The following is a 22,161-nucleotide window of genomic DNA, read 5'->3' as shown; positions in this document are numbered from 1 at the left end:
TCGAGGATCGACTGCTTTGGCCTGGCTGTAGATTTGGCTGATGCTGTGTTGTTGTCTAGCTACGAGAAACATAAAATCAAGCCCGGTGAGACAGCCGTTGAAATAATGTCTTTACCGTGAACACAGGCACTCAAAGTTATCTCTTTAAACGTATATACAGAGTGATAGTGTGATCTAGCTAGCAGTGCGTGCCGTAGTTTAAACCGGGTCCCGAGGAGGTGTTGTTGTTCCGAGCCGAGGCCTTGTCGCAGAAAGTGTCACATAACCGTCCGGGATTTCATGTTGAAGCCGTCAGGTTTTTGGTTAGACTTTAGTGTTTCCCCGTCGGAAGATGGACACTGATAAATTCAACTATGTCTACAGCTGTGACTTGGACATCAACGTTCAACTTAAGATGTAAGTTTTGTACTTGGTGCGTGGTTGGTGGTGAAGCGCTGCAACTTGACTAATCTATCTTGTGACTTGACAGGATGCTGGCTGTGTTTGCTGTGTGTGTTTGTTTTTCTGACTAAACTTTAACCTGTGTCCCAACAGACTGTTTATCAATCAGATCTTCATCAAACACTCATATAAATGGCACAGAGTCCTGTGTTAACATTTGTTTGGAGATTTAGTGTTGTCAAACAGAAAATGAATAGCCACCAATCATCGATTAAGCCAAAATATACAGATTTTACTACTTCTTTATGACTTACTGTAACGTTATATGGCTGCAAATTCAACATTTGAGCTGACAAAACAAGTAGGCCTAAGTTACGTTGAAGCTGTCATTTTTAGTCCCCCTCTTGATGGACATTGGATGGACAAACTGATCAATCAATCAATGAAGAGAATAATCTACAATTTTTTTTAGAAGAAAAGTTTTTTTTTGAAGGTGTGTGCAAAAAATGTTTTCCATTTTTATTTCCTAGCTATCAAAATTGGACTTCATTTCTAAAGATTGTCACTAAAATTAACAAATCCAATTAATTGATTAATAGACCTTCTCTACTTAGTAATTAAAACATTTGTCAATAAAATACATTTTGCTAGGTTGCTGTATTTCTGATGAATTGTGATGCTTATGTTATTGTCTTTTTTTGTGGAGACAAGGACAGAGTTCCTGCCCCATTGGGACAATAAAGTTACTAAACTGAGTCCAGTCATTTAACCGATGTGGAGTAACATTTCATCACCATAGTTTGTTGTAGGATGTTGACTTTTTTCACCATGACTCAGGGAGTCTGTTGTTGGTCAGGACTCATGACTATCTATTAAAATCAAGTGCACAGCTCATGAGTCAAATTAATTAAGCGGCTGTGTCCATCTTTTTTCTCCAGTCTCTCATTTGACTCACAGGAAGTGTCCATTTTAATTAAATAAACATATTAATCAGCTTATCTCAGGCACTACTCAGACTAATTGTTTTCTCTACTTGCTAGTGTTTTCTAACAAAACAAAAGGAAAAGAACAAATAGATCAGAACTTGTAAAAACACTTCCACTGTATCATGATCATCATAAATTAAGGAATCTAACGAAATATGTTTTTATTTGTTACATATTAGTGAGTGAAACAGTGATAAACAGGAAAAAAAGAAATCCCAAAACGCATGATGCCATTTTAAATTGTTATTGTCACCTTATTCTCTATCATCACAGGTGCTCGTCTAAAATAGTTTGGAAAATGAAATGGAAAAACACAAACCTTCTGAAGAAAAAGTTTAGAAATGTTGACTTAGTTATGAGCGGAAACGTTAGAGCAATCTTGATAAAATCAGCAAACATACTTGTTTGTCACCTTCCTACCATGTTTCTTCTCTCCTCTGCCAGAGGCAGCTTAGAGGGGAAGCGAGAGCAGAAGAGCTACAAGGCCTTGCTGGAAGACCCGATGCTGCGGTTCTCTGGCCTCTACCAAGAGAACTGCTCGGACCTCTACGTCACATGTCAGGTGTTTGCTGAAGGAAAACCCCTTGCCCTACCCGTTCGCACCTCGTACAAAGCGTTCAGCACACGTTGGAAGTGAGTATCAATCTGTCTCTCTTTTTGTGTTCTTAGTATATCTGAAGTATTGCACTGATAACTGGCTTTTAATAAAAACTGGGTATCAGCCATTTTTTCAGGTATGTGAAAATTTGGTGAAACCTGAAAATTAAATAAATATTAATATAATAAAAATAAAATCAATTTTCTCTGCATATTTTGTTTTGTAATTGAATTGCTGTTTTTGTTCTTCTGTCAGTTAAGTCTCAATTTGAAAGTCATAATGCATCAAAGAATTAATTAAGTCTGACGCTGTTTGCTGGTTCTGTCCTGTCTTTATACTTTTTGTACAACCAACGGATGCAGAAAATGCCCCCAAAGTACATAAACACCTTCCTGTTGTTATTATTAGGTGAACACTGGTTATCAAAAACCAACCAAAAAAGTCTACTTTCTCACACACATGCCCTGTATTTCTCACTCTTTGATGCTAAACAGGCACAAAACTTACTCCAATAACTGATTATTTTTCCTGTAGCTTCAAAAAAAATAATCTTATAATCTTTTTTTCTCTCTCTCTCCTACTGTCCTCTGCAGCTGGAATGAGTGGCTGCGGCTGCCAGTCAAGTATCCAGACCTTCCCCAAAGTGCCCAGGTTGCTCTCACAGTGTGGGACATCTATGGGCCCGGCAGAGCCGTCCCAGTCGGGGGAACCACTGTCACCCTGTTTGGCAAATATGGGTGAGTCAAACCTTCTGGGCTGTTTTTGTCACTGATAGAATATAACAGTCTACTCAGAAAGTCCTGTGTTTTGCTACAAAAACGAAAATAACACTGATGTGTTGTCCTCCTCTAGTATGTTCCGGCAAGGGATGCATGACCTGAAGGTTTGGCCGGGTGTGGAGGGGGATGGAGGGGAGCCTACCACCACACCAGGACGCACCAGCAGCAGCCTGACAGAGGACCAGATGGGCAGACTGGCCAAGGTACAACGGTGTGTGTGTGTGGGTGTGTGTGTGGGTGTGTGTGGGTGTGTGTGGACAGGAGATCAGGGCTGAGGACTGGAGAGAGAGGAATTGTATCGGTGTAGGATGGAAGAACAACAGGGAAGGGACTGATCGGCTGACAGAAAGGGTGGAGGGTGAACGGGAAACTGTGTGCGTGTGTTGGAAAAAGACAGAAACCCTCCGATACGTGTCTAAACCACCATCTGTTCCAGGGCCTTGACCTGGAGGTACTCAGTGATGTGAGTACAAGTAGAGCAGAATGTGCGTTTGTGTACAGGACGTGTGTGAAGAAGGCCTTGGTCCAAACGTATTTGATAATAAATTTAAACCTGCCGCTTGACTGAGGAGTACCACAGTAGGACAATTCAGACTGTGTCAGGGAAGTTATGAATACTTCATCGGTTAAATCCCTGAACACTTTGCATTGTTCTACCTGGGAAACCCATTCAGTGCGTTTACAAATCCATTTTGACCCAGGTTTTGGTGTGAACACCTGTCTGTGAAGGTGTACGGCTGCGTTCTTGAAAACATCACACACGTTGGTTTTTAAGTTTTCTGCTGTTGTTGCCATCTGTTAGTTTGTTCTGTGTATGCATGTGTTTCTTGTTTATGTGGACGCAAGAAAATTATGTTTGTCAACTTGTTGCAGCTTTTTTTTAGGGAAAGCATTTCATTTCAATACCATCTGATCGGATTGGCTTGTTTTTTTAATTATTTAATTCCTCAGACAGACTCATTGATTCCTACATTTGTTTATTAATCCTGAGTGCAGTTGACTTAATCATGTCTAGGCTGCTACCAGTTCATATGTTGTTTTAAAGAGTACTAATTCTAACCAGCTGAGCTGCAGTTCATGGCCAAAAGTGTGCTTACATTCCCAACACCCACACTGACTGATGAGTGGGTTGGCTGCTGAGTGAGTGACCGGAGATGCTGGATTGGCTGCTGGCACTGGATTTGTGCATGACTGGTTGAGCTGTTTTTACATCAGCCACCATGCTGTGACCAGATCAACTGCAACAGAACTTCAACCTCTAGGCTTTTTTTGTATTTTGGTAAACTCTTTTTTTTTTTATTTTTCTCGTTTCCCTGCTCTCTTTCTTCCTCCCGTCTTCCTCCTAATCTCTCTCTCCATCTAGCTGACAAAGGCCCATCGACAGGGCCACATGGTGAAGGTCGACTGGCTGGACCGTCTGACCTTCAGAGAGATTGAGATGATCAACGAGGTGAGTTGGTTTACCTGGACTGTGTTTTAAAACAGCACTTTTTGGTCCCTCTAGTGGAGAAGCCCACTTCGGTCCAGACTGAAAGATCTGAACATAAGAACCGACATTCATGTTCCCCAGAGGATGAATTCTGATAACTTTGGAAAACCCTTATTTTTTCATTTAGTTTAAATTTGTCCAATACTTTGGTTTATGACCAAATACCTGTGAAACTATTGAAATTCCCATCAGCCTCAGCTGTACTTTGTCTTTTGTGCTATTTAGCAAATTTTAGAATGCTAACACGCTAAACTTGCAAAGAAAATTTCGGCACACTTTCTAACTAGTCAGTGTGAAAAACCTTTGACCTACTTGTCCCCCTCCAACGCACCGGTCTCTCGTTATAGAGGTGCAAAGTAATTAACTGTTCTGAACACTCTAAACTTAAAAGGTAAATATTATACCTACTAAACATCAGCATGTTAGCTTTGTCATTGTAAGATTGTTAGCATGTTGACGCTAACATTTAGCTCACAGCCCCGCTGTGTGTAAGTAGGTAAGTAAGTATCCTCACAGAGCCACTAACATGGGTGGAGACTCTTAGCCTTGTTACATGTTATAAACACACCAGATCTACACACTATATGCACATGTCATTTGCAATTTTTTATAAAAGTCTTTTACTATTTGTTGTCTTTGAGTTTAATCTAAAAGCTTTCTTCATGTATGTTTCTGCAGAGTGAGAAACGCAGCTCTAACTTCATGTACCTCATGGTGGAGTTTCCCCGTGTCAAAACCAATGACAAGGAATACAGTATTGTCTATTATGAAAAGGTATTTACATATGTATAAAGACACAACGAGATTTAACATGTAAGATCCATTAAGCAGCCAGCTGTGTGTATTATAACACTGGAAACGGTGGAGCTGATTGGTGTATTTCACTTTGTCCCCTCTCAGGACGGAGATGACACGTCACCTGTTCTTACCAGCTGCGACATCGTCAAAGTTCCTGACCCACAGATGGGGATGGTGAGCGGACACACACTCGCTACAACAACACACTTACATTGTAGAAAAAAGTCGCATTTTACGATTCACGGTCTCTCTGCAGGAGAACCTGGTCGAGAGCAAGCATCACAAACTGGCCCGTAGCCTCCGCAGTGGGCCCTCAGATCACGACCTGAAGCCCAACGCTGCCACACGCGACCAGCTTAATGTAAGTAACCATCTCTAATCAAATCAAACAGTAATTCAGTGAGCAAGTTTATTTATATAGCATTTTTCAAGAGCAAATGTCACACAGTGCTTCATGATAATACCGATATAAAATTCAGAGAAGAGAAGTAAAAACATACAAACAAAAAAATAAAGATATATAAAAAAACTACACAAAGACAAGTCTCAAGCTGCTTCAGCAGATCCAAAGTTTCTCTTAGTTTAAGTCAGGAGCAACGGCAAACCCCAGTCAGAGGACCTCAAAGACCTACTGTTGATGTAAAGTTACAGTAGTTCTCTAATGTAGAGTGATCCCAAGTCAGTAGGAGACTATATATTGCATTGATGTTCCAAAAACTTGCCCTTAGCTGTTGTGGCATTGCTTTTGTGTGATGACTGGGAATTTTACAGATGCTTTGAATGCAACTCAGCGAAGGACCAGAACAAACTGTTTTAACATACACAGATATAAATAGTTGAGGATTGTTTCTGTGGGTGTTCAAGGCATTATAACTTTCAGATAAAGATGGTATTTATTAAAACACATACAGCTTTAGTCTCTGCTGTTCTCCCCATGCTTGTCAAAGTGCCTCGATAGCCTTTATTTTCAGTAGATTATCCTCAAAGTCAGATATTTAGTAAACGCTTCAAATGTTTGGGATGCCTTGGTATGTCATCACCATGTCTGCTTTTGTAGATTGACTTGATATCTGTGTGTGTCTGTATGCACCAACAGATCATTGTGAGCTATCCTCCAACCAAGCAGCTCAGCTCTGAAGAACAGGACCTGGTGTGGAAGTTCAGATACTACCTCACCACGCAGGAGAAGGTGGGTGTGTTTGTTCTGCCCCCATACCCACTCAGGTTTCTGTCTCAGTCCTCACAGATTCAAACACTGTTTCTCTCCTAGTGCCTGTGGATACTATCTTTCACGTGTTCACGGCTTTCTCTTCCTCCTCTCACCACAGGCCCTGACAAAGTTCCTCAAGTGTGTGAACTGGGATCTGCCCCAGGAGGCCAAGCAGGCTCTGGAGCTGCTGGGCAAGTGGAGGCCGATGGATGTGGAGGACTCCCTGGAGCTGCTGTCATCCCAGTTCACCAACCCCACGGTCAGACGCTACGCTGTGGCCCGCTTGCAGCAGGCAGATGATGAGGTCGGCGTAGTAGGATGGGCGGGTATACTTGTGTTGGATGCATGATAGTGACTCTGTATTAAACTTGTAGAAATGTTGTGAGACAAAGCTTTATTCCAAAGTTCATCATCCATCAATAAGAAAAAAGTATACTTATCACAGAAAGTTGAAGACTTTTTAGATCAATTGATTATACTTTGACAGAAAAGAACATTAAATGATAAACCTGAGCTTTAATTCCAAAATATGAAGTACTTTAGAAAGAAACTCTTGTTGTACCACAAGCATAACTATCCCCGTCTCATCTCTGCAGGACCTGCTGATGTATCTTCTCCAGCTGGTCCAGGCGCTCAAGTATGAGAACTTCAGCGATATTCAGGGAGGCCTGGAGCCGGGCAGCAAGAGAGACAGCCAGGGACTTTCAGATGACTCCACACTGGACAGGTCAGTACTTGGATGAGAGGTTAGAACAGCTACCCCGGCTCTAAATACGTCAACACCACTAGCAGCTTTGACAGAAGCGAGGCACATGTGGAGGTTTTCCTGTGGTCAGCTGATGAGTTGTTTTTTTCTTGTTTTGTTTTTTTACGGCCTAGGTCTAAATTTATCTCAAAAATTCTAACTGCTTGGGCGAGTACTTGCTGCTTTGCCGAATTTGATTATTTGTCTTTCAGAAGCCGTAATGAACTCTTAGGGTGTTGTGATTTTACTGGCGTAGCTCCGTACAGCTCTGGCCAGAACCTCGGGCTGTCAGCTGGATGTAGAGCACTGACTAAACCTCACAGACTGAAACAGTCTACACTGAACACACCATCTCATCAGTTTAAGTAAAAGTTTGTTCAAGTTTGTAACTGCCATGTTCTCAGACTGTTTACCATTTAGTTTTCTCTGTCTGCAGTTCCCAGATCCTGTCTTGCACATCTGGACCTCCCACTGCCGCACAGAAAGGCAAGGACGGAGCCGACAGCGAGAATCTAGAGGTATGAAAGTCAAAATATCCCTGAAAAGAAAACAAGAGAAGCACAGAAACTGTCTCATAGGAGAATCCAGTTTTAATCAGAATTAATCCTCCCACATGACACATGGACAAACACCAGTTGATGAAGCAACAGGAAGTTAGAAACATAATATTGTGCCAGAAAATTTCAAATGTATTCCACAGAAGACGCAGGGCTAAAGAGCTGGGGAAAAAAACCCAATCTAATTGTTTCAGCCCGGCATTGATGTGTCATTGTGTCTGTGTCTCTTTGTAGCAAGACTTGTGCACATTTCTCATTTCTCGTGCCTGCAAGAACTCTACACTTGCCAACTATTTGTATTGGTGAGTACAAGTTCAAAGCAGCTTAGTTTCTTATTACTGAAAATGTCTTTGTGTTTATATTTTTATTTACTTTTATTCAAAAGGTGAGACTTTAAGTTCATTACACATGAGGTGAAACATTTCAAGCCTTTTTGTTGTTGTTGTTGTTGTTGTTGTTGTTTTAACCTAGATGATTACTGTTTACAGCTCAGGGAAACTCCAGTATCTCAAAATATATTTGAATTTTAGATTGGTGCTCACAATGAACTTTATGCCTATATTGAAATTCTTTGAGATGCACCTGTACATCTGTCAACGAAACCCGTGTGTCTTTTTAAGGTATGTGATTGTGGAGTGTGAGGATCAGGACACCCAGCAGAGAGATCCCAAGACCCACGAGATGTACCTGAATGTCATGAGGAGGTTCAGTCAGGCGTTACTCAAGGTCAGAACTCCGAACAAAACATTGTAGTACATACATTTGGGGGCGGGGGGGGAGTAACTGATGTTCATTGGTGAGTATTTCAGTATAACAAATAGACCATTATATTATCATGTATGTTGCCATAGTCCCATCTACAAATCTCTAAATGGCTTAGCACCAAAATGATAGCACTTTAAGTACCTTTTTGTTTAAAATATACTACATGAATAAATTTAATTAGAAATACTTCCCTGATAATTTCTAATCCAAAGTGAGTTTTAGTGTAAGAGCAGATTGTGTGCCACATTTTTTTATTTTGCGGTATCCATACAAAATCTTAAGTGGTAAGAAATAATCCTGCACATACAGTAACTCCTTAACTGTCACTTTAGTGTGTATATGAATTACCTAGTCAAATTTAGCGGTGCCGGTAGGTGGATTTTGTTAGTCAGACAGAGCCAGGCTAGTTGCTTCTCCATTTCCAGTGTTTGTGCTAAGCTAAGCTAACCATCTGCCGGCTGTAGCTTCATATTTACCATACAGCCACAAGAGTGGTATCATTCCTCTCATCTAACTCTCCACCAGAAAGCTTATAAGCAAAACTATTATGTAATAATCTTTTTCACTCTGATACGTCTGTTCTGCAGCAAACAGCATACTATATATGCAGTTAGTCCTTTGACTTTAATGCACACACTTCCTCTTCCCTCCAGGGTGATAAATGTGTGAGAGTGATGCGATCGCTGTTGGCCGCCCAGCAGACGTTTGTAGACAGACTGGTGCAGCTGATGAAAGCTGTGCAGAGGGAGAGTGGAAATCGCAAGAAGAAGGTAACAGAAGACCTGCACATGGAGTTGTAGTTGTAGCTGTATGTGTTTCTACATTTTATTGTGCAAATATTTCAAAAACATGCTTTCATTACAGGTTATTTTGTGCAGATTTGTTATTGAAATCATTCTGAATTTATTCAGTTTTCCGCTACAATAACACATGATAGAATAAAAATCTCTGGGCCCTCACATGGACACTCTCTTTGTCATTCACATATGCACTCAGTCTCCGGTGATTGCTTTTAACTGTATCAACACATGAACACACTGCTCCTGCTGAGTTGCGTTAACAGCGGCGTCCCTCCCCGTGTGTCTACAGACGGAGCGGCTGCAGGCTCTGCTGGCTGACAACGAGAAAGTGAATCTGTCAGAGATCGAGCCGATTCCTCTTCCTCTGGAGCCTCAGATCAGGATCAGAGGCATCGTCCCTGAGACAGCCACACTCTTCAAGGTACAGAAAATGTAACTTTCATTTGCTTTGTCTTGACTAAAACCAGTATCTAGTACTAGTATCTGTATTGTTCATGAGTCTCGTGTGTGTCAGAGCGCTCTGATGCCAGCCAAGCTGATCTTCAAGGCTGAGGATGGAGCTATGTACCCAGTTATCTTCAAACACGGAGACGACCTAAGACAGGATCAGCTCATCCTTCAGATCATCTCGCTCATGGACAAAGTAAGAATACTCTGTTATGTTCTGTTTGCAGGTTTAATGAGGATAAAGGAATGTATTTGGTGGTGATTTTAGTTTAATTTGATCAGACTTACAGGCACTTGAGCCAGTAGTTACTGGCTTTTCTTTTCTACTGTAAAAAGTTCATGATAATGATGTTGATCATGCAGGTACAGTACTGTGTTCTTTGGATCCATGAATTGGAGAATAATGACCCATAAAATACAGTTGTTGCTTACCTAGCTCTTTTTACAATTGATTGATCAGTTATAAAAAGACAATTGATTGAAAACATCTGGGTTGTGTTTTGGGGCCTATAGCTGTTGAGGAAAGAGAACTTGGACCTGAAGTTGACACCTTACAAAGTATTAGCCACCAGCACCAAGCACGGTAAGAAGACATGAGCACCCGTCACTCTCTGGTAGAAAATAGGCTGCTATTGAAACTGATTAAATACAGTATTACTTTATTTGCTAGTCCCATTGAAACAAAGAATCTCTTTGTGAAGGAAGCACATTTAGTTACTGAAAGAACAAAGAAAATACATAAAAAAAAAAAGCAGAAAAGTGTTTGAAAGTATGTAAAATGTGTTTCACTACCCAATTATCTTCCAGCCTAACCAAAGAAAATTTTTCATTCTTCTCCCAGGTTTCATGCAGTTTGTTCAGTCTGTTCCTGTTGCTGAAGTCCTCGCTACTGAAGGCAACATCCAGGTGAGCGGAGTTGTAGGGACACTGCTGACAAACAACGTGACTTGTCCTTTTAATTATGTGATTTCTTTTGACAGAGCTTCTTCAGGAAGCATGCACCGAGTGAAAAGGGTCCCTACGGCATCAGCTCTGAGGTGATGGACACCTACGTGAAGAGCTGCGGTGAGTTACTTTGTGTCTGTTTCAACAGGTTAATCTGTTACTTTACCTGCAGAAAACAGGTGGTGTTCCCAGTGGTTTAATCAATCTCAAGTCTCTCTTACTGCGTCCTTCCAGCTGGTTACTGTGTCATCACGTACATCCTCGGAGTTGGAGACAGACACTTGGACAATCTGCTGCTGACAAAGACCGGTGAGGGAAAGATGTTCTTTCAGATACCGTTTCATTAAACATTCCAGTTTACTGGACACTTTCAGAATATTCTCTCTTCATCCAGGGAAGCTCTTCCACATCGACTTCGGCTACATTCTGGGTCGGGACCCCAAACCGTTGCCACCGCCCATGAAGCTGAGCAAAGAGATGGTGGAGGGGATGGGAGGCATGCAGAGCGAGCAGTACCAGGAGTTCAGGAAGCAATGCTACACCGCCTTCCTGCACCTCAGGAGGTCAGAGACCGGACACACAAATACACAAGAGAACAGAAACCACATTCTCTGGTGGAAGAGTCATGTTTCTAGTCTCAAACTGGGAGTGTGCATCCACTGAGTCTTTGATTTGAAAGACTTTCTCCCAGCACTGTGGCTTTAAGTGACCATTAGCAGTAGTAGTGAATGTTTCATCACCAACCATTTTTCCAAAGCGTTCACAATCGATTTACTCCCTGTTTTGTGGCCACAGGTTAGTGGATTGTGAAAGTAAACTTGCAGATACTTACTTGAAATAGGTATTTGATCAGCTTCAGTGTGAGTTTGTTACATTATCATTACATGATAACGCTGGTGAACTGTTACTCGGAATACGCCTTTGTTGGTGTAAGGAAGGTCGTGTAGAAACTTTTGACAAAAATAAAGGTCACTAAATGTGTGCTGTGATGAATTCTGTTTGACACCTGATTTTCACACTTTACTGACTACACTGAAATCAATCTTACAACCAGTAGACGGGATCGGGAAGTGTAGTCAATTTGTATCTGATGGACTAAAATATATTGAACTACCAGCAACAGAACAAGATTTTTTCAAAAGCATCGCCTACATAACTGAACTACCACACAAACCAAACCCCTGAGGTAAAATATCCTTCTTCCCACCATTTCTTCAGATACTCCAACCTGATCCTGAATCTGTTCTCTCTCATGGTGGATGCCAATATTCCTGACATCGCTCTGGAGCCTGATAAGACCGTTAAGAAGGTAAGTTTGTTGTTACCTTAAACGCTTAATTTTCAGAGGAGTAGAAATGTCACCCCAGCCAAGTAATAACACTAATATATGTACTGCTGATTAAGTAAATTAGTTATGTTTTTTTGCCTTCAGGTGCAGGACAAGTTCAGATTGGACCTGTCGGACGAGGAGGCAGTCCATTACATGCAGAGTCTGATTGATGAGAGCGTGGGCGCTCTGTTTGCTGCTGTGGTCGAGCAGATACACAAGTTTGCTCAGGTATGTGCACTCAACATACTTTAAAAAAAAAAAGATGTTTCTGGACTTGCAGAGATTTGTCCAGGGCAACACAGCACAATTACCACTTACATCACTGCAATTTAACATACCATAAGTCAGTCTTAAGATGATCAATAAGGTTATGGTTATAATCTGCCACAAAATGAGGCTCATTCGCTATTATTTTATTTTAAAGAAAAAAAAGTAACTTTAGGGTTTGAATTTGTTTCATGTTTCTCTGATGGATTATCTGCCTAAAGCAGGTTTCTCCTTCAACAGTTGATTTTAACTGTAATAAATGTGAATCTGAAACCATTTAACTATGTAAAAACTTTGCTTTGAGAAACATCAGCAGTTATGTTAACAACAAACTATTTGCTATGAACAGGCTAAAATGTGCAACACCTGCTCTGGTAACATGTTAAAAAGTATTTTCTTTAGTAGTAGCTTATTTGTTCCTGTCTTTCTTCAGTACTGGCGCAGATGAGCAGAGACACCACTGAGACGAGGCTGAACTGGATCAAATTTCTGCAGCAGGAACACACGATCATACAATGCTGACTCGACTGATCCCGTGTGTGTGAGGATGAACGAAAGAAACCCAGTGACACTGTTAAAAAGGCCAAGAATGCACTGCCAACCTTTACTGCAACATGGATAAACAAGGACATAGATGTCTTTGTTTGCTTATGTATATATAATGTATATTAATTATTAAATGAATGAATGAATGAAAAGTATGGCCAAATAAAAAAAAAAAATGTTGATACAAGTGAACTTATTGGCCATTTGTGTTTGTTTTTCTAAAGCTGTGTGTATTTTTCATTATTTTGGCCCAAAAAAGTGCAGCTATGCAGCGTTTATGGCGCGCAACATTTTTCTTAATTGAGCATTGCTGACCATATGTGGATGGTCAAACCGTCAACACTGGGGGTCGAAAATAGTCGAACCCTCAGTGGGTTGGTGAGTCACTGAGCGTGTGACTAAGCAGTTCCTGCTTAGAGACGTGGAAAACAAGTCAGTCCATGTGATTTAAGCACAAGCTATACATTTCTATAATGATGTGTGGGGTCTTTTTTTCTGTAAAGTTACAGTGGTGAGTTATATGCAGCTACTGATTAATGTAAACCCAAAACAGCTTAATAAATGCCTTTACACACAACAGAACAAAGGCCATAGCATCTAACAGGAAAGTGCCACCATGAATGCAGTTTTTAAAATTAGGGACATCACTGTCATTTCATTGTGCCAACCCAAATGCCAGTTGACATTTAATTTCACTTAGTGAAACATTTCAGCTATGTCTCCTAGTTGTTTCATATGAATGTATCACTTTAAAGTCATCCTGTTGATCTTCATGTCTCTTGTCACCTGACGTATGGACTTCCCATTCTGTACCTCTCCCACTGCTCTGTCCAAATCCTCAAGGGGAGTTAAAACCCTGTCTGTTTTCCATTTATAGAAGTATGACATGATTGTTTCTGGTCTAAAATTCTTTAAGTCACATCATGTTGGTGATGCATAAGAATGCAATGTTGAATTATAGTAAAATAGCTGGCTCAACTTCCCAAGTCCTTTAGGTCAAATTACCCCATCCCTGCCATTTTAACAAATGTGTGTCATCCAGCAGTTTAGAGGTAATAACAGCCAAATAATCTTTATTTAAAGATATAGATAGATATAACACACATGAAAGTTGAATGTGCTTATCGCTTATTCCACGGGCTTCTCTTCATCACAGGGGGAGTAAAATAGATAACTCTTCAAAGGATGGAATCACCCTGCTCTCCCCTATAAAGTAAGAACAGAAAAAAACAATACCGACTTTAATTCAATTAACTCAGACTGCAGAAGCCTCAAATTGGCTTTGGCTGAACTTAAGTAGAGTCACATGAGGAGTCTTTAGGAACAGTATGGAGAGGCGGAATGAATACTATCGATTGTTTCTACATACACATGAGCATATATTGTTGACAGACTTGTGACCCTATCCTTTAAGGCATCAAAACAGGCAAGAAATGTAAGACCCTCACTGCTACGAAAATAGAACAAAGGAACCGATGAATTAGAGCACTTCAGTTGTTTAGATACGTAAAAATGTAACTTTTTCTAAAGTCATGAGTTAATTACTTTAATCAAAATGTCTAAGTGTATATTTTTAATACAGTGGAGGCTGATAACAGAATGTAAGATTGCTGACTGCCAGAAACTCAACAAGGAAAAAGACCAACACAGTTTATTCATGAGCTCTGTATTAGCCTGAATTTTATTAAAAGTAGTCCCAACAGAGCACCACAGGCTGCATTTATATCACATTTAGAACTACTTTGAACTGATTAACAGAGCTTGTAAATTTGTTTTAATCTCATATCAACAACCGTTTGATAAGCTTGATACACATTTACAAGTCTGAAGTGAGATAATGAGAGTTTTGGTCGCGTACATGATTTGTTATCAACTTTAAAGTTAGTAGTTACACACAGTGTTGGCATAAACCTCCTCCTCCTTATTGTCAATACAAAAGGCAAAAATAGTCATCTGATGGAAGATCATTATAGAAACAAGCCTAATAAGGTCACCTCACACTGCAGTTCACCGCCAAGATACACACAAAGCTAGTGGATAAGCAAAGTTAAATCCATCTTGCTGGATAGTTTCAGAAAAATTACTGCAAATAGCGGAAAATAAAATAAAATAAAAAGGTCAAACGTGTACCACTCATGCAGCTCGGCTGTTGTGTGGTCAGGTGCTCAATCACACACACAAGCCAGTTTCTTGCTTCATCATCTCTCCACAATGTCAGCACTGTGCTTATTAATAAAAGCCATGCTACTGGCTTATGCGTGGAGCTTTGGATAACCCCCCAGGTCTCTGTGGGCTCTGGAAAAGATAGAAGGGGAAACAAACAATGCTGGACGGCCAAACCCCCAAGGCTCCCCAATGACGCGGAAAGAATGCAACACCAGCAAAACAGAAGGCGAGATGTCAAGATGTTCCTTGTTTTCATGCAGGAGGCATAATGAGGCGTCAGTCACGGGTAAAAGGGCAGCGAAGCTCCGGTAGGGCAACTGTGAGTCAGAAACATTTCAGAGCAATGAATGATAGAAGAAAACAACTCTGTTGTCCCTTTAGGGGGGAGGGCAGGGGGGGCAGCACGAAGGAGCTGCTGGCTGCATGTGGGGGGTCAGATGTTTTCTTAGTTCTTGTTTATGAAGCTTATGGTTTGGACCGGCCTGTTAGATGACCTCAGCACAAAAGGCAGAAAGGGAAAAACTGCAGCCAGATTTAGATTTTTCACTGAATCAGTGGTACATAAACAGCTCCTTTTGGACTTGTCAGATAAACTATCTCTGCTTCATCTGTAATGGCGATTCTATGACCCTCTATCGGAGCAGTCATAGCCAGAGGAATGTGCTTATATGTTTGGGATCCACATTTATATCACTTGATGACAGCTCCCAGCTAAACAGACTTACATGTTAGAGGTCATTTGGTGGCTTTGTTGCACATGATCTCCATTCATCTTCCTAATAATGGACTCCACACAAGTCCACCAGAAATGAACGTCAGAGGGCAGAGGTCAGGTACAGAGCAGCGTCTTCAGAGCTGGAAGGGATCCATTAACGTGCTCAAAGACATTTTAGCAGTTTGCTGTCACGCGGTTTAAACCTTACTGCCTGACGCTGTGGCCTACTGGCCTTTAGGGGTGAATAGTTGAATTATCAATTAAGCTACTGGTTGATTTCTCAAGTAATGTTGGGTCTACAAAATGTCAGGAAGCGGTGAGAAAGGCCGGTTACAAATTTATTCTTTACTCTAATGCAAAAGTATTCCCAGCAGAATGTACTCAAACTATCAAAAGTATTTGTTTGTCAGAATACGTCAGTGTTATATTATTATATTACTGAACAGTACTCTAATGTTATCGCTGGTTGAGGTGGAGCTCATTTTGAATGCTTTATACACTTTTGAGTGGTTAAACCTATAACACAGCATCATATTTAAAAAAAACAGATCACCTGTCAATCTTGATCTAAAAAAGTAACTAATATCTGTCAGATAAATGTAGTACAAAGTACAATATTTGCCTCTAAAATGTAGTGGAGTAGAAGTATAAAATAGCATGAAAATACTAGATAGAGTACAGGCCTTTGAATAAGAACCCCGAACCTCCTCACCTGGCTCCTTTTTAAAGAAAACTAATTTCAGCAGCCTAATAGTAAACTTGATCCCTTTCTGTCAGTCATTACCCCAAGCTCATGACCTCAGCTGAAAAAATTTGGTACCCAAATAGTGACAGATAATTGTATTTTTTTTCTTTTCCAACATAGAAGGCATAGCATAAATAAAGAAGGAGCACTTAAATTAGGTTATTTAATAAATGTTCTGAGCGGGACACTACGGTTTAAAAATTAACCTGTCAGTGCTCTCTGGTGGACAAGCTAGGTAATGAAGACACACTCATCTTTCTTATTTGTCCAGCAACATATGCCAATACTGATTTCAGCTGCCTAATTGTAAACTTGATGTATTCTGTTAATTTCAGCAGATAATATCATACTGGGAAACGCATGTTTATCACTTCTCCATATTTCATGAGGATGATTTTGGTACAGGACCGTACCAGGATTGCAGAGGTATAGAGTACAGTGCTGGAGGTGAGGCCCGGCCCTACAGACACCTACCTTTACAGAGCAACACTCATGGTAAGATGGCTATCAGTCTTTCAGTATAAGTCTGCATTTGTCCCACATGTCTCCTCAGAAGAGTGAGATGCAGGTGGGATGCTGATACCAGACTCCAGGCCTCGCTCCAGCTCCACCCCGCCGGTCTCCCAGTAATGCTGCATTTGAGTTGGAGACAAGATGGGGAGGATCACTGGTGTTTCCCAGGATGCAAGTCTGGTCCTGGTTGCAGGGGAGACTGTAGGAGGTTACGGTCATCAGCGAATTCCACGTGGATGTCGCAAAGGTCGACAGGTACCGAGGGAAGAGGGACCAAAGAGACTGGATCATGATCGGACGCCTTAATGAAAGAAATATGGGTTCAGTTGTCTGTCGAGGAGGAATAGGCAGTGTACTTTTGAATCAGTGAATTCTGAGTTTACAGAAAACAGGCAGAGAAATAAAGTGTGAGAAAATAAATCATACTGGAGTCTTGGGTTGAGGTTCAGCGGCTGGTGCGGCTCGTCTTGCTCTTCGCAGAAACACAGTGAGAAGTGGAACGAGGAGCAGACACGTCAGCCCGATTCCCAGAAACATCACAGGCAGCAGCCCTGAAGAGAAGACACAAATCTCTGCTCCAACAAACACGTACGAGCAACGCTGCATAATTTAACACCCAGAGTAAACAAGGTGAGTCAGCAGTGAGGCTGCAGAATGAGCCGAGCCACTGGCACAGGATCTAACTGGACTCTGTAGTGAGACAGGGGTTAGGTTCTGTACATTTTAAGAGGTAAACAAAGGGAACATATTCACCCCTGAAGTGGAAGTTGAAGTGTAACCTAATGGTTCCCAATATGTGCAACCCCTCAGTGCTGTGGTGACCAGTTCCTACTCTAAGATCATTAAATTTTAATTGCCGTATCAACCAAAAACTAACAAGACTAAGAAAAATGCAAAGATTAGATAAGTCCATTGTTTCTTGTCTACAGGACTGCACAACTGTTCAGTGTTCCTGGAAAAACTGTTTTGAATATCTCATCTTATGGTATATGTGTAAGGACACCTGTTTGGCCTAGATTATGTAACCTTAAACTCTTACCTGCAGAATGTAACTTAATAAACGCAGATAATGAAAAACATTTATGATATATGGAAAACACAAACCTTTAAGAGATGATGTTGAGGAAGAGAAATTCATAGAAGCCTGAATTTCTCTCATTACATTGCTCAACTATTTATTTTTAGGTTTATCTCATTTGCACCTTTTCTTTTGTTTGTATGATTTTATGTTGAAATCTTTTATTTTAAATCAGCCCATTTGTTTTTTTTAACCATCTTGCAGCCACCCATTCATGAAGATGCTTCAAAAGTAGAAATTTGACTCTCTTCAATCGTCCTCTCACCTGATTTGGAAACAGTCTGGACACACCGAGGGGCAGATTTCGGGGAAGCAGCCATGGAGAAGGTCGGGAAGGAGAAGTTGGCCACAGCACAGTAGTTCTGACCAGGAGCCAAGCCAGAGAGCTCCACATAGGACACCACTTCCTGGGTCCAAACTGTACGGCTCTGCAAAAACACAAAGCCATGGCTTTTTCAGAATAAAACCAGAGATTCAAAGAGTACAAACAATTCACTGACGCTGAGCTGAATTACATATGAACCAATATTTGCTTGCGGTTACATTACATTAGCATTAAGAAGGCCTTCACAATCTTACACAAACCCTGTGATGTTAACTAACGACAAGTGGATTTTAAACAGCAACATCAGTGTTTGTGTCTGTAATTCACTGTCAGGAACTGTTTGTATTTTATACTCTTAGAGTCTAAATTAAACTTTTAGGAATGGATGCACAGACAGGATCCAAGTTTGAACGTTGGTTACTAAATGAGAATTGTACAGAAAGAGCATGCCAGGTTTCTACTGGGCAACTGGCTATGAATTAAATATGGACTCCCTTTTAGTATGCAGGGGTTTTGAGCAACAAAGCATGTCAGACCTGGTGTTCAGAGTGATTGAGGTTGTTGTATACAGTCACTGTGGTCCAGGGATCAATCAGTTCAGAGATGGGACAGCACCTCTCCAGAGAGCACCTCCTGTTGGCAGCACAGGGGAACTGCACCTGCACCAGCAGCTCGTCGTCTTTCAAAGAGACCAAGACAGAGGGAGCGCTGAAAGCTGGGGTGGGGAGAGGAGAGAAGGGGGCTGTTAATTATCCTGGGATTCCTATTATATATACACATTATATACACATACATTCAAGCAGGTTATTTTAACAGTTTCAAAGCATGTGCAAACAAGAGCCGGCAGGTTTTCATCCCATTACTGTTATTTCCTCCAATCAAATCTCCACAGACTAGAGAGAGGCAAGCCTGCTGCCTCTCTGTTTCATGAATTTTTGTTTTTGACACTGTTGTATTACAGAAAGTCATGTCACTGACTGAAGTCACTGTAGTCGAACTTGCGTGGCTCGATCCAGACGGTGGAGCTGGGGCTGAGGTGGACACCGAGACGGATCATGTTGTACAGCTCAAAGTTAGAGAAGGCCTGAGAGATGTCACAGCTGCGGGATGAGACCCAAACGCACCACGATACGTCCTGCCAGGGGTCCCTGCAACAGTAAACAGGTGGTTGATTAGAGTTACTGGATTATTGCACGGGAGTTGTTCCAGGGAGTTGTGTCAGAGGGGGAAGGTGATTGTTTGAAGATGGTTGTGGAGCGGGGGAGAGGTGTGACTGTGGGCTTTTCAAACCTACGATAAAAGCCATTCAGCTCGTCTGCCAGATGTTGAGTACCAGCAGTGTTGGGGGATGGTCTCCTGTAGTTTGAGAGTGTAGGCCTCTCCACACTGACGCAGGATCGTTGGCTGCAAAGCTGTTATTTAGCTTTTCAGCGTAGCTCCTCTTTGCAGCTTTGATCTCTTTAGTCAGTGTGTTCCTGGCCTGGTTATTATGCAACAGACCAGTTTATCCATGCTTTTCTTTTCATGTGTCCAAGGCCTACAACCCGCAACTGTTCTAAAACCAGTCTTTTCTGTCATTTCACTCTCCCTGCACAAAGCTGCTTTGGTTATATTGTTCATGAGTCCCTTTTCAGTGTGTAGAAACATATTAGCGCTGTATGAAGCTCACAGAGACGTACAGACTGGAGAGCTGACCAGGCTCCAGGTGTGAAAGAAGCACCAGCCAAATTCTTTGGAAGGTATCAAAACACATTATTGCCTAACAATACTGCATCTTACTACCACCAGATCGTTAGGCAGTGTTGGCTTTGTATGATTATACTGTATTTTATAGTTCCCATTGTAATTGACCATCTTCATTTTCCCTTTTATAAAACATGGTCTGTATTCCCACAGATATCACACTGTACAGATATGAAATGCCAGCCTACACATTATTAGGAGCTCCTTATCTTCTGAAATTTTTAGAAAAGAAACAGTCATGTCTAATTATTTCATCTTTTTTAAATAAATTTTTATTTTTTAAATCATTTTGTCAGCTGATATCTATCTTTTATTTTTTCTTAAATGGGGGACACCCACCTATTTTGTTTTGTTTGTTGTGTGCAGAAAAAAAATAAATAAATTAGTTTACACAAATTTATTGTGAGTGTTATTCTAAGCAGCACTTGATCTAAAGGACTGTACAAACCTACTAACCTAACTTAAAATGTGTAGTATACCATATAGATGAGATAATAATGAGAATTTAAGTGTCATATTGTGTGAAGTCACAGGAATGTCACACACACTCAGACAGGAGGACTTACCCCTGAGTCTTTGTCTGCACTGTGTAGGTGGTATTAGGACTGGCATGAGGACAATCCCACTGCAGGAGGCAGCCTAAATCCAGTGATTCCACTGTAGTGTAGCAGACTAACCCAGTCGACCCTGGGAAGTTCACACGAAACAGGTACACCAAAATAGCACACTCACACAGATGCTCATTGACCCCTTAAGTCTGATTGTCACAACTTTGTTAACACTTAAGCGTGGGCACACAGAGGACAAAATGGCTTATTGAAACACAGGAAAGAGTTACTAAAAGCTAAACTAAAAACACTTATTAGTTAGCACAACTGTGTTATTAACGTCAGTACTCACCATTCATGAGCAGGGCGACTGTAATGCACAACCCCACCTGTGCTCTCAGCTGACCCGTGGTTACACCTGATGTCTGCATGGCAACTTTGTGATCCCCTGGATCAAGTGAGCCAGATTGTGAGGGTCTTAACTACAGCCTGTACAGTACTGGAGTTGACCAACTCCCTTTAAAGCAAGACACATGCACCTGTAGAGACACACCGAGGAGGAGATGGACTAAGCTGCAGGGGAGAATGACAGGCTGGAGTTAGCAGGAGCAAGTGGAAGGGGTGGAGAGAAGGATTTAATTGAAGGACAGTGATTTTGTAAGGGAGAGGAAAGGCTGTAATCTACTTAGGAGGATGAGAAGTTTCAGACACTGAGACAGAAGATAAACTTATGATTAAAGTGAAACTTTTGGGAACATGAACCTTCAGTACAATGTTATCAAGCACAGAGCTCATCCAGTGTAAGAGTTTGTAATTTCGATCTTTTCGCCCAAACTACAGATTTTTCTGTGTTTTTTGGTTATACTTGTGTGAAATTGGGATACATTTATAAATGAAGTGTCTTAGAAATAGCTCATCAAGTAGAAAATATGGTGTGGAAAAACATCTGCCAGAATTGAGTTTTTCCCGGTTTTTCCCCGCTAAATGTAGGCCTACATCGTGTTAAGGGAAATATGGTCTTTGTTGCTAAATGCTAACGCCAACATGCCGACAATAACAGTGCTAACCCATTGATACTGAGCAAGAAAAAATGTCCACCATGTTCACCACATTTGTTTAACTTATTTGTTTTTTTACTGTATACGCTACAGAGCTACATGCTAATGTTAACGGGTTAGCTAACAATCATAACGCTAAGTGTTCAAATGTTAAACATCTTTATTATTAGCATGTCTTCTTGTTTATGCTGCTAAAGTAAGTGCCAACATCCACATACAATGACAATGCTTGCATGTTGATACTGATCACCATGGAAGAAGGAACATGTTCACCATCCTCCTTTAGCAGAAGTTATTAGTGAGTGCGGCTGAGGGTGGTGGGTATGATATTTGGTTTTGCAGTTAGTTTGATCATAAAAATAAAAAACAGACTAATAGATGAGAAGTTAATGGGTCACCAACGTTATTATAGTTCATTTTAAGGGGAACGCAAATGTCTAAATGAAATGTCATTACGAATAGCTGTCGAGACATTTCACTCAAAATCACAAATGTCAGTCTTGTGGTGAGAAAAAGTCATCGGATCACCAAAGTCATCAGGAAACATTGTCTGTGCACGATGAATGTTTGTCCAAGATTTCATTCATCTAGTAATTTAAGATGTATTCAGTTTGGACCAACCGACCC

The 22,161-nt window shown here is 41.0% G+C and overlaps 2 protein-coding genes across 3 annotated transcripts; one reads left to right on the top strand and one right to left on the bottom strand.

Moving 5' to 3' along the window:
- pik3c3 (phosphatidylinositol 3-kinase, catalytic subunit type 3) lies at positions 1 to 12,835 on the top strand. The gene is made up of 25 exons (XM_046065776.1): positions 1 to 396; positions 1,812 to 2,000; positions 2,559 to 2,702; positions 2,818 to 2,947; positions 4,108 to 4,194; positions 4,912 to 5,007; positions 5,134 to 5,205; positions 5,288 to 5,392; positions 6,128 to 6,220; positions 6,360 to 6,545; positions 6,838 to 6,968; positions 7,423 to 7,504; positions 7,778 to 7,845; positions 8,164 to 8,269; positions 8,962 to 9,078; positions 9,398 to 9,529; positions 9,623 to 9,751; positions 10,069 to 10,138; positions 10,397 to 10,461; positions 10,536 to 10,620; positions 10,735 to 10,809; positions 10,895 to 11,063; positions 11,719 to 11,809; positions 11,933 to 12,058; positions 12,531 to 12,835. Exons 1-25 carry the CDS (start codon positions 332 to 334, stop codon positions 12,543 to 12,545), a joined length of 2,628 nt encoding a protein of 875 aa, XP_045921732.1. The 5' UTR covers positions 1 to 331; the 3' UTR covers positions 12,546 to 12,835.
- Positions 12,836 to 13,778: 943 nt separating this feature from the next.
- On the bottom strand, positions 13,779 to 22,082 carry si:dkeyp-75h12.7. 2 transcript variants are annotated; one of them, XR_006827679.1, is made up of 8 exons: positions 20,829 to 22,082; positions 20,495 to 20,615; positions 19,164 to 19,333; positions 18,722 to 18,900; positions 18,126 to 18,288; positions 17,209 to 17,333; positions 16,744 to 17,083; positions 13,779 to 13,849 (listed from the first exon to the last, which is right to left on the bottom strand). XR_006827679.1 is itself a non-coding variant. In XM_046065792.1 (7 exons), exons 1-7 carry the CDS (start codon positions 20,905 to 20,907, stop codon positions 16,934 to 16,936), a joined length of 987 nt encoding a protein of 328 aa, XP_045921748.1. In that variant the 5' UTR covers positions 20,908 to 22,082; the 3' UTR covers positions 14,318 to 16,933. The 2 variants fall into 2 exon arrangements, 1 of the variants encoding a protein (XP_045921748.1); XM_046065792.1 differs by lacking the exon at positions 13,779 to 13,849 and having other exon boundaries at positions 14,318 to 17,083.
- Positions 22,083 to 22,161: the final 79 nt, after the last annotated feature.

Source organism: Micropterus dolomieu, linkage group LG12, assembly GCF_021292245.1.
Source record: "Micropterus dolomieu isolate WLL.071019.BEF.003 ecotype Adirondacks linkage group LG12, ASM2129224v1, whole genome shotgun sequence".
Lineage (NCBI taxonomy): Eukaryota > Metazoa > Chordata > Actinopteri > Centrarchiformes > Centrarchidae > Micropterus > Micropterus dolomieu.
The sequence above is the reverse complement of the archived record's forward strand: the minus strand, read 5'-3'. Positions and strand labels throughout refer to the sequence as shown.

Bases quoted from the DNA above. Each gene is read 5' to 3' on its own strand.
- pik3c3 (XM_046065776.1), top strand. From the start codon at position 332: ATGGACACTGATAAATTCAACTATGTCTACAGCTGTGACTTGGACATC. The intron at 2,948-4,107 runs GTACAACGGTGT...CTCTCCATCTAG, and splicing joins AGATGGGCAGACTGGCCAAG to CTGACAAAGGCCCATCGACA. The intron at 6,546-6,837 runs GTCGGCGTAGTA...TCATCTCTGCAG, and splicing joins TGCAGCAGGCAGATGATGAG to GACCTGCTGATGTATCTTCT.
- si:dkeyp-75h12.7 (XM_046065792.1), bottom strand. From the start codon at position 20,907: ATGCAGACATCAGGTGTAACCACGGGTCAGCTGAGAGCACAGGTGGGG. The intron at 20,616-20,828 runs GTGAGTACTGAC...TGAACTTCCCAG, and splicing joins AGTCGCCCTGCTCATGAATG to GGTCGACTGGGTTAGTCTGC. The intron at 18,901-19,163 runs GTCAGTGACATG...TCCCCACCCCAG, and splicing joins GTTCGACTACAGTGACTTCA to CTTTCAGCGCTCCCTCTGTC.